Below are 17,203 nucleotides of genomic sequence, written 5' to 3'. Positions count from 1 at the left end.
CGTTTACAGACTCGTTTACCTTTGTACAGACTTACACAAGCGGGACAATAATCATATCTATACTCAATAAATGCACCATAATAGATGATTGAGCTGTGTTTGATGAGTTGATAAGTAAAATATTTCATAAATTTATGATAGGCTAAATACAGTCAGTTAAAGGGATAGCGTATTTGTACATGCGTATATTTTAATAGCATACTGAGTTTTATACTGTAGATGATATGGATTTATTGATTATTAATTATAGCAGCTAAACCGATCATTTTTTTTTAATGATGTGTGGAAGCGATTGATCAAAACGACAAAATGGCGACACTTTGGTGTTAAAATATGGCACGCCAAACCAGAAACATCCGATATAAAATGCTACTTTTCTTGTTAACAATGTTATAACAGCTTTTATTAGTTACAATAAAAAAACTATATTCCGCTATTATGCCAAAAGAGTGTTTAATAAAAAATAATATTCCCTTTCCATATATATATATATATATATATATATATAGCCTACTTCAAAACATTTCTATAAATGTAATTCTTAAAATACTTCCAACATTTAAATAAATAAAACATTGTTTTACTTAAAAAACTTAAATAGATCAATAAATGTAATTCTTAGAATATTTCAAATATTAAAATAAATAAATAAATGTAATTCTTAGAATACGTAAAGTATTTAAAATAAATAAAAAAATATATTTTAAATACTTAAAAAATTAATTACATAGATAAATAAATAAATGTAATTCTTAGAATACTTAAAACATTTAAATAAATAAAAACTTTTTTTAAGAATACTTAAAACATTTAAATAAAAAAACTTTTTTTTAAGAATACTTAAAACATTTAATTAAATTGATAAATAAATAAATAAATATAATTAGAATACATTAACATTTAAATAAATACATACAACTAATTCTTAGGATACTTAAAACCTTTAAATAAATACAATGAATTATTAGAATACTTCAAACCTTTAAATGAAAAGAAAACTAATTCTTAGTATACTTCAAACATTTAAATACATATTTTATTTATGTACACACACACACACACACACACACACACACACACACACACACACACACACACACACACACACACACACACACACACACACACACACACACACACACACACACACAGTGGCCCTCATTTATCAAAAGTGCGTACACCAAATTTCCAGCGTACACCTGGCGTACACCCAAAACCACGGTGACTTTGCGATTTATCAATATGGACGTTGGCGTACGGCACGCTCAAATCCTACGCCAGCTCAGGAGGTGGTGTACATGTACGCACGTTTTGAGTTAGTGCTGAAATGCGCAGAAAAACAATTCCTAACACCACAAAACGCACTGACAAACTAAAGATATGATATATTATGACCCTGTAAAAAAACAACAACAGAAATTATAAACTTCAGTGTTTATTTTTGTGAGTTAAGCCCGGCATGCGCGCACGGACTGGGTTCAGTAATGCGTTTCCATTACCCTTCAAATTGCGCAAATTGAAATTGCGAATTGAAAATACGCCCAATGGAAACACGTCAATTTCGCAAAAACTGGCGTTTATCGCAAAAAAAGTTTTTACGCTCGCATGAGGTGGTTTTTCAGGCAATTCGAAAAAGGAATATTTCGCAAAACTGCAATGGAAACAGTTTTTGCGCATTTACAGTCACCTGAAGACGCGGTGTGTTTGGGGTCCGTGTCCGCAAATAATAATAATTATCATCATTATTACTAGGCTATATTTAGAAGACGCTTTTATCCAAAAAAGGAACAATTAAAGCAATTCGTCAAATGACATTCATAATACGGGTTAGACAATAATAATACAGGACTAAGATTATCACAAATAAACACAAGATTTTGACGCATATCCAAAGGGTTTGTGGAGCGGAGTGTGGAACGCGCACTGGATGGCACGGAGGCGCGCGCGCGAACACTTTTTCCTATCAACAGTGCAACAATTTAAAATACTCCATCATTTCTGGTCATACTGAAAATAATAATACATTATTTGTAACTACAAGAAAACGTTGTGCTTTTGTAAAATAAAATAAAACAATCAGTTTCATGATCTCCGTGAACTGGAGCGCGAGAACTGAAACAAAATATAGCCTATCTAAAGCTTGAAATGTCCACTTTAAATCGAACAAATTCGAATCGAAAGCTAATACATTTTGTTCTGATTAAGTAATCCGTATGAAAGGTGCATTTCTCTCTAAAAGCGCATTAACAGCGAAGATGGAGATCTTAGCCGACTTAGAAAACAATAGTTTAATATTGGCTCTTCTCATTCATCACTGCGGGAAAATATCAATTCCAGATTCTAATTTGACCTTAGAAAACCATTAAAATCGACATGTTTTCCATATTAATTTGTGTATATTTTACATGTTTAATAAAGGGGCAAAAAGTCATTAAACAATCTGAAAATTCGTCGATATTTACTTTTTTTGCGCAGCAGTTGGTGTTGCCAGTTCAAATTAAACTTTTGGTGTTCAACTTTGCGTTTTAAAAAGACAACCGTTAATTTTTCGTTTTTCAATTAGCCTACTTTAAAAAGGAAAAACGAATAGACACAAAAGTAGCCTATACATGGATCTTTTGGAATAAGAGACAGAGTTCTTTATTAAATTAATAAAATAAACAATAATTAGCCTATAGCCTAATACAAATAATAATAATGACAAAGACATTCTTCTTCTAAATAACAATAAGCGTCATTAATAATCAAAATCATAATAGGCTAGGCTACTAATAAGAAAAATATTACAAATTGTCATGCAATTATTCACATCATCATCACTATTGTACACCCTATTACATGTGACGTCATACGAAATTCAACGCTAATAGTTTCAAAACACGTGCTGTAAAATAATGCATTGTTTGTGATAGGTAATTTGCTCAACCAACCAGCGATTTAAACTGGATTTCCACCGGAGAAGTTTCTCCTCTTTGCCGTCTTCCGTGTGTCCATGGCGTAAAATGAGGGCGTGGGGGAGGCGGAGACGTGAATATATAGGGGCGTGTTAATCTAATGACGATCGTTTTCAGCCGCGGCATTTATCAAGAGGCAGGTATTGCGTACACCTGGATTTCAAAGGTACGCACAGCTTCATAAATCAGGCGGTGAGAGGAGTGTAAGCATAATCTTACGCCAACATATTCGCCCGTTTCGACGCAAGATTGATAAATGAGGGCCAGTGAGTCTAACAAATGTACACACACTTTTATTTGTCCTCTGATCTCAAGAAATCCCAGGTGTCCACTAGAGGGCAATCAGTCCACTGGAAACTTTTGAAAAGGAGATTATTTTATTGGAACTATTATCATGTATAATAATAATAATACAAAACATTGTGTTTTAAACCCCTGTTCAAGCAGCAAACAAACACAGACAGTCACATACAGTACAAGCTCGAATCAAATGAACAGATTAATTTACAGTTAACTAACAACACTATGTTATAACGAATAAGAGGTGTACACCAGATCATTCGTCCATTCCTTCAACACTCGTTGCACAGGATCCGAGGTCACAGTGTCAGGAAGCGCAAAGAAATGATGTGGATGGTTAAAATCAAGTACGCAGAAACACATGATTCAGTGAATGTGATCAAGAGACTCATATTCAAATCAACTTCATCATCTCAGGCGGATTTATAATCAAAGTCCATAAAACACTGCAAAAAATGCTTTTCTTATTTAGTCTTTTTTTTCCGGAGGAATTAATCAACATTAAGTGAGTTGATGCTTATAAAAGGCAAAATTATCTGCCAATGGGGTGAGAAAAAAAATCTTAATAATAAAAAAAAAAATCTTACCCCATTTGCAGATCATTTTGCTTGTTTTGAGCAAAAACGTACTTAATTTTTTTTTAACAAGACTTAATATCTTATCTCATTTTACTACTTTAGTAAATGCATCTTGATTTAAGAAATGTTTGACATTTGGACTGGAAACAAGACAGAAATATTAAGAAAAGTATTTTTTGCAGTGTAATGATAACACGTCTCAGTCAGCAGCATCTGTGATTAGGGGCGTTCGCACCGCAGGAACTATTTACTTCTAGGAACTACTTTTGAAGGAACTAATTTACTCCACTTTAGAGTCGGGTCTATTGGTGCGTTCAAGTCCTCCTGGGAAGTTCGTAGGCTACGACATAGACATGTATAAAGGCTAGATGGCTTACCGGCGCTGAGAGCCAATGGGACCCGATGACGTCACACGGCGGCCATCTTAGAACAGGACCGCTCGTCCAGTTATAACATTAAAGTCTATTGTGCATGTAGTGCTGAAATTACTATATTTTGCTCAATTTTCAACCGATTTTCAAACGGCTTGGTGTGTCATAAACGTCAGGGATGCCATGAAACACACAGCTACGCTGCAATGTTAAGCGTTTCTCAAAACGTGAAGCTACAATTTAAACATCGGCATCAGCACAAATCATAGCCACGTTAATAAGGTTTGCAATAAACCAAACCGTTTGTAAATCCGTCAAGAATTCAGCAAGTTACGAGCATTTGTCACTCACCTTCCGTCCACAGCAGCAGGGAGCAGCAGCGCAGTCTCCTGACCTAAGATGGCCGCCAAGTTGACGACACAGCTGACTCCGCCTTGAGCCATCTAGCCTTTATACATGTCTATGGGCTACGAGGTGGAACGTCGTGTTTACGACGGCAGGTTCGTTTAAGCCACTTTCGTCTGAGTAAGATGGCGGTGTACTTTCTCTTAATTAATTAGGCTATACATACTAAGTAAGGTTCTTAAACTCTTGTTCTAGAAAATGAAGAACAAAGAATTGTGCATCAGGTGTAGCTACTTTGTTTTTTTATGTTTTTAATTAATTTATGAAGCCACTGTCAACTTTATCGTTTCATGTTGCATTGTTATATTATTATGCCATCCTATTCTGTGCAGGCAATTCGCTTACTGCGCTGTAGGCTATATAGAAAAGCCTGACAATATCACTGATAAATACCTGTGGTATTCTGCCGTGTTTCTCAGCGACACGCCCACAACTCGTAAAGATCAGGGCTTAAGGCCAATTTATACTTCTGCGTCGGGTGCGCGCAGTAGGTACGGCGTAGCATACGCATAGACGTGTACCATACGCCCTACCCTTCGCTGTACCCTGACGCGCACCTCCTCAAAAATTTAACTACACGTCGCGACGACGCGGACCGCAAGATATGTGATTGGTCGGCTTGGTAGCATTGCGTTTCCTCCTACGCGTTTCCGGCGTGTTTTTCTGCACCGCCCGCCATTTTTAAATTCAGAAGTTCTGTAAATTCAGAAATTTCACTAAAATTGACTGTTTTTCCAACTCGATAAGCTCCAGCTCCAACATGATCCGCTCTCTTTCAGTCGCCATTGCTTGTAGTAGCCAAATCAAAACAGCCACGAGGAATCTATACACAGTGGAACATTAAAACCCGCCCCCGCCAACTAGCGTTTCGGCGATGTAACTGCAGAGCAACGCAGACATAAACGCAGAAGTATAAATGCTCACGACGGCGTCGCCTACGTGCGTAGCCTACGACGTACACTACGCCGTACACCCGACGCAGAAGTATAAATCAGCCTTTAAGCTCCCCAATAATATTTATTACGAGATTGTGGTGGTGATCAAGTGCGTTCAACTCGTAAATACGATCTATACGAGATGACTTGAACGCACTTGAACACTAACATGACTTGACGTTAGTGTTCGCTGATTCGCTGATTGGCCGAACGCACGCGAAACACCAACACCCGCCATTTTTTTTAAAGGCTGTAAACACACAGATTATAGGCTATATATTTACTCCACAAACTAACTCTACGAACATAGAAAACGTTGATAGATGGAGCTCTCAACCTTTACAGCGAGGAGAAAATCCAACGTGACTTTGAGACCAAGCCAAACATAATTATGTATTTCTGCTCAGCAACACTGGTAATATCAACCAATAACTTTTCATTACTGTCTACTTTATATGCATAACAGTTCTATCTAATAACGTGTTAGACAGAACGTAAACGAATGAACACGGAGAATGGCTGGCGTTCTCAGCGCAGACAAAATAAAAGTCACAACAACAAGCGCGGCTCACGTCACTTCTGAGCTCCTGCTGACGGTCCGAATGCAACCAGGAAAACGTTCCTAAGGGAACCATTAGTTCTCCGGGAACCATCCTGGTGGCTGGTTCCTATAACTATCCGGTGCGAAAGCCCCTATTAGTCAGTTCACGCAGGATGAGTCGGATCAAATCCTGTTTGACATCATTCTAATGTTAAGTCTCCTAAAATACGACTTCATTTTTCCAAACTTCCGCTTTTGCTTCTTGATTTTTCTCTTTCTGCGATAAAACGCATCCCAGTTCTCTCCGTCTCCTTCCCAAGGACCCCAAGCTCCTCCGTTTCGTCTGGGATCGGCCCTGGGATCTTCCGAAGGGTATCGAACGGGAACGGCGGTCCGGTTATAAAACGTCAACCGAGCCAAAAGTTGCTTGACAACATCTGGACGATTCTCCGCGAGATCGTAACGCTCGTACGGATCATCCGCCACATTAAACAACCACAGGGATTTCTTTTGCTCCGTGTGTCGCTCCAAACTCCACCAAGATTCTGGGAAGTTTCCGAGCACCTGAGGAGGAATCCAGTCTCCGTATCCGGGATTTCCCGTCAAAAGTTTCCAGTCTCCGACTCGAACGGCTGCCTGTACGGCGGTATTCCAGATCCCAAAACCATTTTTTAAAGATCCGTGTCGCGCGGCGTTGTAAAGCGGATCGATATTATGAAGGATCTCCAATCGTGGCGACTCTTTCCCATCGCTAATGGTTTCCCACATGTCATATCCATCAAGCCCTTCCATTTGGGAAACGTTTCCTCCGGCGAGTCCCATTAGCGTCGGGTACCAATCCGTGATGTGAAGCAAAGCTTTGCTAACTTTTCTCCTGCGTTTTAATAACGGACTGTGTACGAATCCGATCCCACGGATTCCTCCTTCCCAATACGTTCCCTTTCTTCCCCGTAAAGGCCAATTGCTCCCTCCAAACAAAGGCTGTCCGCCATTATCCGTGGAAAAAATGATTACGCTGTTCTTATAGTAGCCGTACTTTCGTAGAGCGTATGTAACGTTACGTACCGCCTCATCAACGGCGGAAACCATCCCGGCGTATTTCCGGCGAAACACGTTTCCCATCCATCGGTACGGATAGATGTATTCCCTCGGGGTTTGTAAGGGAGTGTGAACGGCTTGGAAGGAGAGGAAAATAAAGAGAGGTTGGGATGAAGGATCGTGAGCGGCGAGGATTTTCCGTACTCGTTGCGCGTATAAGTGTGTGGAATAGCGTCCTCCCTGATCCCACGCCACTCTCTCGCCCTCGTGAAGGTCGTATCCGCAAACTCTCGGCCCGTCGCACGACTTATACGTGTAATAATCCACGCTTCCCGTCAGAGAGCCGAAGTACGTGTGGAATCCGCGACGGGTCGGGAGGCAATCGCGCTTGTAGAAACCCAGGTGCCATTTCCCAACCATGTGTGTGGAGTATCCCGAATCCTGCAAACGCTGAGGTAATGTGCGGAGGTCAAAGGGCAAACAGCTGGGCTGGCGGGAGCGGATTATCGAGTGCTGGAGACCCGTGTGGATCTGATATCTAGAGCGGAAGAGGAAGGGAAAATTAATGGACCAGAACTCACATGAAATGTATACTTACAGATACACAATATAGCTAATCTTAAAGGGTTAGTTCACCCAAAAATGAAAACTCTGTCAGTGATTACTCTCTCCCTCATGTTGTTCAACCCCGTAAGACTTTCCTTCATCTTCGGAACACAAATTAAGATATTAGTGATTAAATCTGAGCGCTGTCTCACTCCTCCATAGGCTTCTATTGTCATTGAAACTTGCCAGCCCAGAAAGTTAGTAAAGACATCGTTAAAATGTACGTCAGAACGTAGGCTCACTATTGGCCGACGCTGGTCATGTGTGTGATGCTGGCCAATAGTGAGCCTCCGTTCTGACGTACAGCCCAGAAGCGCTGCGCTGTTACACTACGTGAACTCACTCAGAGACACACACAGAAGAACATCAAGAGTTCAATAAAGTCCTTATTTTTGTTTGTTTTTTGCGCACAAAAAGTATTCTCGTCGCTTGATAAACTTAAGGTTGAGCCGCTGTAGTCACTCGGACTATTTTAATGATGTCTTTACTAACTTTCTGAGCCAGCGAGTTTCAATGACAATAGAAGCTTATGGAGGAGTGAGACCGCTCTCAGATTTAATCACTAATATCTTCATTTGTGTTCAGAAGATGAACAAAAGTCTTACGGGGTTGAACAACATGAGGGAGAGTGATTACTGACAGAGTTTTCATTTTTGGGTGAACTAACCCTTGCTTGAATCCTTGCAAAATGTAATCGCACCTCTAATCTGCTAAATGCAACAATGAGTCATGAACAAATTAAGATATTATATCATTATAATCAACATCATGATTTTCTGTTAAAGTCTTTAAAACAATGATGACTATGTTTACAAGCTGTCAATATTCATGTTATGGTCGGGTTAAGGTCACTATTTGGGTTTCTGAAACATTCGGAATAACCCATTTACATGCGTGAGCAGAGAGAGTTACTCCTGTATACATGGAATTTGTAATCAATTGGCAATATCCCGATGTAAACCATGATGTAAACAGCGACGCATGGTTAGCGTCTGGACGTACGGACAACCTTAAGACGCAATATGCGTGCGTCATTTCCGATTCTTCTTCCTGTATCCAAAGACAACAGGCGGATAATGAATAGTTCAGGGCAGATAGCGATTGGCTTTGTTTGCGCTTTGGTGCTGGCACTGATCCACCAGCAGCAGTTGACACTACTGTGCACTGCGTCTCTATGTTTACCTCAACTTCTTGTTTACTTCCGTTATACTGCACGCGGGTTTTAAGTTCCTCTACTCAAAAGACCAAGATTCCTTGCGAATAGAACATGCGCAGAACACAAATCAATGTTCCTTTTGATGGGAATATGCCGGTACGCTTTACATGACCAAATATTCGGGTTAGAAAAGGGTTAACCCAGGGATCATATTAGTGTTTTTAAAAACCGGAATATGAGCATATTCGGGTTTTTGCCGGTGTTTACATGGCCGTGCGCGACCGGGTTATTGCTAATATTCCGGTTTTGAACGGGTTATTGGCTGCTTGTAAACGTAGTCCATGTGTAATGTAAAAAGTGCTATGCAAATAAACTTGACTACTGTATAAATAAGGTCACATTTTAGATTAGGGTCCAATTCTCACTATTAGCTAACTATTAAGAGCGACTTTCTCCTAATTACTGCTTATTAATAGTTAGTAAGGTAGTTGTTAAAGGGTTAGTTCACCCAAAAATGAAAATAATGTCATTAATGACTCACCCTCATGTCGTTCTAAGCCCGTAAGACCTCCGTTCATCTTCGGAACACAGTTTAAGATATTTTAGATTTAGTCCGAGAGCTTTCTGTCCCTCCATTGCAACTGTATATACAGTATACTGTCCATGTCCATAAAGGTAATAAAAACATCATCAAAGTAGTCCATGTGACATCAGTGGGTTAGTTAGAAGTTTTTGAAGCATCGAAAATACTTTTTGGTCCAAAAATAACACAAAATAAGACTTTATTCAGCATTGTATTCTCTCCCGGGTCTGTTGTCAATCCTTCACAGTTACGCTGATGGCGTAAGACGCTGCTGACGTGTTATCTGGTGCGCCCGAGCTTCGTTTATAGACTGAGGGAAACGCACGCTGTAAAAGTGTCTCATCCGCGACATGCACATTTACGCATCATTAAAAAAATGATATCCACGCAAACAATGTAGAATAGCTTGAATATAGCGTGCGTCTCCCTCAGACTGTAAACGAAGCTCGGGCGCACCAGATAACACGTCATCAGCGTCTTACGTCAGCAGCGTCACTGCGGAGTCCTGAACGCAGATTCACAACAGACCCGGGAGAGAATACAATGCTGAATAAAGTCTTATTTTGTGTTATTTTTGGACCAAAAAGTATTTTCGATGCTTCAAAAACTTCTAACTAACCCACTGATGTCACATGGAATACTTTGATGATGTTTGTATTACCTTTATGGACATGGATAGTATACTGTATATACAGTTTCAATGGACGGACAGAAAGCTCTCCGAAAACTGTGTTCCGAAGATGAACGGAGGTCTTACGGGCTTAGAACGACATGAGGGAGAGTCATTAATGACATTATTTTCATTTTTGGGTGAACTAACCCTTTAAGTTTAGGCATAGATTAAGGGATGTAGAATATGGTCAGGCAGAATAAGGCATTAATAGGCTATGTACTAATAAACAGTCAATATCTTAGTATGCAGGCTGATAAGCAAGTAGGTGAGAGTTAGACCCGTATGGATCTGATATCTAGAGCGGAAGAGGAAGGGAAAATTAATGGACCAGAACTCACATACAAATTCATATTTACAGCCAGGTACACTATATAGCAAATCTCAACTGTGTCAATCATTGCAAAATGTAACTAATATTGCCTTGCTCTAATCTGCTAAATGCAACAATGAGTCATGAACATATGAAGATATTATAATGCATTAATATCTCTATAAGTAGCCTACTAATAATAAACAGTGAATATCTTAGTAATATGCACGCTAATAAACAACTTAAAACTGAGAATTGGATCCTAAACTAGAGTGTTACCATATGCTGTGAAGTCAGTTAATCACAATTAAAAGGTTGTAAATATTTACATTTGTGTGCGTGCGTGCGTGCGTGCGTGCGTGCGCGCGCGCGTGTGTGTGTGTGTGTGTGTGTGTGTGTGAGTGAGTGTGTGAATGACCTGCCCGTGATGAACTGACTGCGGGACGGTGTGCAGATCGGCTGGATGTAGTAGTTCTCCAGCTTCACCCCCTCCGCTGCCAGCTTGTCCAGTGTCGGAGTGTGTATGTCTCTGTTGTGGTAGCCGATGTCGTTGAAGCCCTGGTCGTCCGTCATGATGAAGATGATGTGCGGGCGCGGATGGTTCGGTTGCTCGACCTGGTTCGGGCTCGTCCAGTCCTGGGACTCGGAGAGATGACCCAGACTGAGCAAAGTCATCACGGAGAGCACTGACAGAGCCGGTTCTGTCATGATGGCACGAGGAGGAAATCATGAATGATCCACTGAACTACAGGATCAGATTCACAGCGTAAAGTGTGTGTGTGTGTGTGTGTGAGGAGGCAGCGTGATGCGCGCGGTAAGGGGTCTGGCTGTGTCTCTAGTGAGCTTCCTTCCTCCCCTACCTAGACCCCCCCCCCCACACACACACACACACACACACACACCTAGACAGCCCCCCCCCCCCCCCCCCCCAACTGCACGCGCCTTCGCTGCAATGTTTTTTCGAAGTCGTAAATAAGCTGAGCTATTGTCTTTTTTAGTATTATTCTCAAAGACCTGAAATGTTATTTTCTCTTCTTCCAGCAATGTCAAAGCTTTAAAGTCCTTTACGTTGTGCACAAAGTATAATATTTATGCTTTTTTATAATGAAAAGGGACTCAATGCGTTTCTCTCTCTCTCTCTCTCTCTCTCTCTCTCTCTCTCTCTCCAATTTAGCTCAATGTTTTTGTCTACGGTTTATAATTATATGATTGTTATATATTATTATATTATTGTAACTATGTATTTGCTTTTTACGGAAGAGGATTAGGGCCAGGCAATAATAAAAAAATAAAACCATCTCGAGATTAAAGTCATTATAATGCGAGATTAAACTCGTTAAATTTCGAGAAAAAAAGTCGAAATACAATCTTGAGAATAAACTCATTAAATATCGAGAATAAAGTCGTTGTGTTTCGAGAAAAAACTTGTTAAATTTCGAGAAAAAAAGTCGAAATACAATCTCGAGAATAAACTCATTAAATATCGAGAATTAAGTCGTTGTGTTGCGAGAAAAAACTCGTTAAATTTCGAGAAAAAAACTCGTTAAATTTCGAGAAAAAAACTCGCAATACAATCTTGAGAATAATGCATTCGATCAGTGTTCATTGCATACTGATATCAACCGCATCGAGGTTTCGTGGTTTCCCAGCCAGGATACCACAAGACGCATTATTAATCGTTGTTGGTTGTGTACCTCCATCCACAGAATGTAACGACTGTAACCATATACAGCTAATTGCAATGCTGTACGGTTTTAATTTATCATAGCTGTCCATATGCCAGAGTGCATTTGGGCCAGCGCAAGTGGCGTCGACAAGCGTCTCCTTCGTCGTAATTCCACACCTTGAGCATCAACAAATAATGCGTCTTATGGTATCCTGGGAAACCACGAAACCTCGATGAATTTCATGTTGGACAAAAGCGAGTACATCGCGCAAATTGGACTGATTTTTTCTTCTAAAAACACCTAGCCGACCTAGATCATGTTCTATTCTTTGTTACTGCAAGAAAGTCAAAAATATAGATTGACTAAGGGATCTAACTCTGCCATGTCCTCTATAAGTAGGGAGTTTATTCTCACAATTACTTCGACTTTTTTTCTCGAAATTTAACGAGTTTTTTTCTAGAAACACAACGACTTTATTCTCGCTATTTGATGAGTTTATTCTCGAGATTGTATTTCGACTTTTTTCTCGAAATTTAACGAGTTTTTTTCTCGAAACACAACGACTTTATTCTCGATATTTAATGAGTTTATTCTCAAGATTGTATTTCGACTTTTTTCTCGAAATTTAACAAGTTTTTTCTCGCAACACAACGACTTTATTCTCGATATTTAATGAGTTTATTCTCAAGATTGTATTTCGACTTTTTTTCTCGAAATTTAACGAGTTTTTTTCTCGAAACACAACGACTTTATTCTCGATATTTAATGAGTTTATTCTCAAGATTGTATTTCGACTTTTTTCTCGAAATTTAACAAGTTTTTTCTCGCAACACAACGACTTTATTCTCGATATTTAATGAGTTTATTCTCAAGATTGTATTTCGACTTTTTTTCTCGAAATTTAACGAGTTTAATCTCGCATTATAATGAATTTAATCTCGAGATGGTTTTATTTTTTTATTATTGCCTGGCCCTAATCCTCTTCCGTAGCTTTTATATATGTTCAATAAACTTAATAATAATTATACAATTTAAATAAAAATAAGCACGCCTAGTGAGCTGCTGACATACAGTATTTCTTACTGTACATGCCAATGCTGCACACACTATGGCACAATATAAATGCATTTCTGATGCTACAATTATCTATGATGCCCTCTAAAGTACTGCATTATGCACAAAAATAATGCACACAAAAACAACGTTGCACATGACATATTCAGGAGAGATGACTTCTCTCTGTGTGCATGATGTCTTGCCATTGTTTCAACTAATAGCCTAAAATAAATGCATTAACCAAATGCCTGGTTTAACTCTCCTGATTTATAATGACCTTTTATCATCATGGACATATTATGACCATGCTTAGCATATTTCTTTTCAATAGATGTAGGAAGTACAGTAATTTTTACAACCTGTTTATTAGCTCAATAAATGGAAGACAGACTTTAGATTTGAACATGCTGTTATTTTGCACATTTGGTCAATGTTTTTGTTAATCTCCAAACACAAGCTGAGGCCCCTAAGGATTCCTGCTATTAAAACATGCCGTAGAAGTATTTAGGGGGGACCAGGGGTACGTGAACAGAGACAGTGTTTGTGCGCACAAGAGCTCTTTTATACGTTGAGCGTTGTTATTATATATGAACTGGAGCTCACTGGATTCACTGTGTTGATCACCTGAAGCCACACACACACACACACACACACACACACACACACACACACACACACACACACACACTCCGCTGATAAGATCTTAAAGAGAAACTGAAGTTCTGCTCACATCTGTGTCCATTTGGCACTCATGTCAACACATTGTGCAATGAAGTCAACATTTAATTTAAAAATAAATGCTAAAAAACATGTTCATGAGTATTTCGCATGATGTGGCGGATCAGATCTGCTACCCTGCTGCTCATATTATTGCTGCTTTTGGTTATTATTTCTGCTGCTATTGTTGTTGGTCATTTCTGCTGCTGTTAGTTATTGCTGTTGCTGCGGAGCAAGTATGAAGAGGGAGGGGAAGTTATTCTGATTCAACGTTATGAGGAACATGAATTAAAAAAATGATGTGCACAGATAAATAATTCATAATAAATAATATTATTTTAAATAGACTTGAAAATGATGTTGGCATTAGTGGAATTGCATTAGCATGGTTTACTTATCTGACCGTTATCAGTTGGTAGCAGTAAACGAAGAGATGTCTTATCGATCACAAGTTCAGTATGGCGTACCACAAGGCTCAGTACTAGGACCGCTGCTGTTCACTCTGTATATGCTACCACTAGGAGATATCATTAGGAAGCATGGCATTAGTTTTCACTGTTATGCTGATGATACTCAGCTCTATATTTCTTCGCGCCCCAACAAAACGCACCAATTCACAAAATTAACGGAATGTATAGCAGATATAAACAATTTAATGACTAGTAATTTCCTACTTAATTCTGAAAAAACAGCGATTCTAATTATTGGCCAAAAAACGTCCACACGTAATAACCTAGAGTACTGTCTAACACTTGATGGCTGCTCTGTTAAGTCTTCGTCATCGGTTAGGAACCTGGGTGTGCTTTTTAATAACAATCTTACATTTCTAGCATCTGTAAAACCGTATTATTCCATCTTAAAAATATATCTAAATTACGACATATGCTTTCAATGAATAATGCGGAACAATTAGTTCATGCGTTCATGACCTCAAGGCTAGATTATTGTAATGCTCTACTGGGTGGTTGCCCTGCACGCTTAAACAAACTACAGCTGGTCCAAAACGCAGCAGCTCGAGTTCTTACCAGAACCAGGAAGTATGACCATATTAGCCCCGTTCTGTAAACACTGCATTGGCTGCCTATTAAACATCATATAATTTTTTAAATATTGCTGATTACTTACAAAGCACTAAATGGTTTAGCTCTGCAGTACTTGAGCGAGCTCTTAACGCATTATAGTCCTTCACGTCTACTGCGATCTCAAAATTCTGGCCAGTTAATAATACCTAGAATATCAAGTCAATTTATTTGAATTTATAAGAATAAAATGTAACTGAATTGAACTGATTAAAGACAAAACTCCAGTGCTGTGCCAAGTGGGACAGAGGCATCATATCTAAAAGTTTCTCCCTTATCTTGAAATATTAGTTCATAACCGAGTGAGTACACATTACTTTCCCCAGAAAACAACAACAGCAAATCCTAAACTCTCTGATGTCAGATTTAGCTCAAACCTCCACATTCCTGCCGCCGAGCTGTTGCTATCTTTAATGTTGACCGAACAGAATAAATACGCAAACACGTTTAAATCTGTCTATTAATAGAACAACAGCTCATAAATCTACTAAATATGATGTCTGATATTTAAAAATATGAGAGATTATTAAAAAAATGTCACCTCTTCCAAATTCCTTTGGTCGCAGAATTAATATGTAACAGTTCATGTTTGAATATGGCTGAGGTTTTATGTGCTATTTCAATACACACGAGTCACGACCGCCTGATGTCTATCAAGACTTTAATTCTTTTTTTTTTTTTGACTAATTTACTGTTAAATTACATGTGACTGTTTCTGACAGCACAGATCCTTGAGGTTTAGCGTATTTAGTTTTTCAGGGCCCTGCTGTTTTCCTAAAGATTTGTTTCTTTTTGTGTGTGTGTGTGTGTGGAGGGGGAGGGGGGGGGGGAGGGGGGTTCAACAGTGACCCTTTTTTTGCTCATGTTCTGCATGTTTTTTTTATGGTTCCGGTGATTGGCTCAAGAAATATAATATTGCACAATAAATAGCCCATAACATTTCTACAACCCAAGCAACAATTCACATACATATTATTTTGTATCACTAATCTAACATGTATTATCTATCTTTAATGGTCTGAGAGAAAGATGAAAGGGAATAATTATTTTAGTGTGTGTGTGTGTGTGCTCTGTGTGCGTGTCTGTGTGTGTCTGTGTCTGTCTGTGTGTGTGTGTGTCACTCACACATATTCTTTTGTATCACTAATCTAACACGTATTATCTATCTTTAATGGTCTGAGAGAAAGATGAAAGGGAATAATTATATGTGTGTGTGTGTGTGTGTGTGTATGTGTGTGTGTGTGTGTGTGTGTGCGTGTGCGTGTGCTCGCGCATGCGTGCATACACCATGCTTACAGTTTTTTTCGATTGCTAAACGACAGTGAGCACAACTGGAGCTACATGTGCAAAACTCTAACTACAGTCTGCACTACCAACAGTCACCTGAGCTAAACAGTTCACATCACCTGCAAAACTCACTCCAAGCAACACAACTCTTAACACATGGCTCAAAACAGGCTCAGTGCAGCCAAACACTATGCACAACCCTCACTGAGATAACACACACCGTCACTCAGAACACACTGAGAGTAAAAACACCAGCATCAAACACCAATACAGAAAATACAAAGTTTTCATCTTTACAGTTTGAACAATTTCAGTGACTTCATACAAAGTAATATTTTCTTCAAAGAAAAGAGTCACATTCTTTCACATGATTTATTTACATTTTTAGAACATAACAATTCTTTAAGGTAAATGAAAATGAGCAGTTTGCTTCACAATAGTCTGTAGTAATTTACAGAATTACAGTAATGAGGAAAAAAAGGTAGAAACTAAAAGTATATGTAATTCAAACAAATAATTGAGGGGCTAATCCTGCTAATCTCTAGCATCAGGCCACAGGTTTTCATCAACATCACATCAAATGTTCTCTCTCGCCATGCACCTGGGGAAGAACCTTCTGGAGTGCCTTATCCATCCCTGCAGTCCTCTGGACTCGTGTCCTCACATCCGGCACGCATGGCTTCCAAAAGAGACATTTGGTCATGTGGGTGGTGACCAAACACTTTACACCTCCAGGCAGAGAAAAACTCCTCTATTGGGTTGAGGAAGGGTGAATATGCAGGCAGGTACAAAACCATAAATCTGCGACAATAGCATTTTCCTGCGCATCTGAAAATATTTTTCCTCTTCCTCCTGTTGGGGCCAGCCTTTGGGTCCTGTTGTATATTACAGTATATACAGTAATACAGTAAAAACTATATTTTACAATCAAACTTACTGAAATATAT

General features: G+C 39.1%; 3 protein-coding genes across 3 annotated transcripts in view; all 3 read right to left on the bottom strand.

Annotated features, from left to right (window-relative positions):
- srp72 (signal recognition particle 72) overlaps nucleotides 1-17,203 on the bottom strand; it is a 253,770-nt gene that overhangs the window by 7,910 nt on the left and 228,657 nt on the right. The window lies entirely within an intron of this gene.
- Nucleotides 1-17,203, bottom strand: part of arl9 (ADP-ribosylation factor-like 9) — a 324,624-nt gene that overhangs the window by 98,146 nt on the left and 209,275 nt on the right. The gene's annotated exons all lie outside the window — the stretch shown is intronic.
- On the bottom strand, nucleotides 6,268-11,158 carry arsia (arylsulfatase family, member Ia; the record flags this gene model as incomplete). The annotated part of the gene is made up of 2 exons (XM_079630623.1): nucleotides 6,268-7,660; nucleotides 10,869-11,158. 2 exons carry the CDS (start codon nucleotides 11,156-11,158, stop codon nucleotides 6,268-6,270), a joined length of 1,683 nt encoding a protein of 560 aa, XP_079486749.1.

This window comes from Phoxinus phoxinus, assembly GCF_949152265.1.
Source record: "Phoxinus phoxinus genome assembly, chromosome: 12".
In the NCBI taxonomy this organism is placed as follows: Eukaryota; Metazoa; Chordata; class Actinopteri; order Cypriniformes; family Leuciscidae; genus Phoxinus; species Phoxinus phoxinus.
Note: the sequence above shows the minus strand (reverse complement) of the source record. Positions and strands in the feature narration are given on the sequence as shown.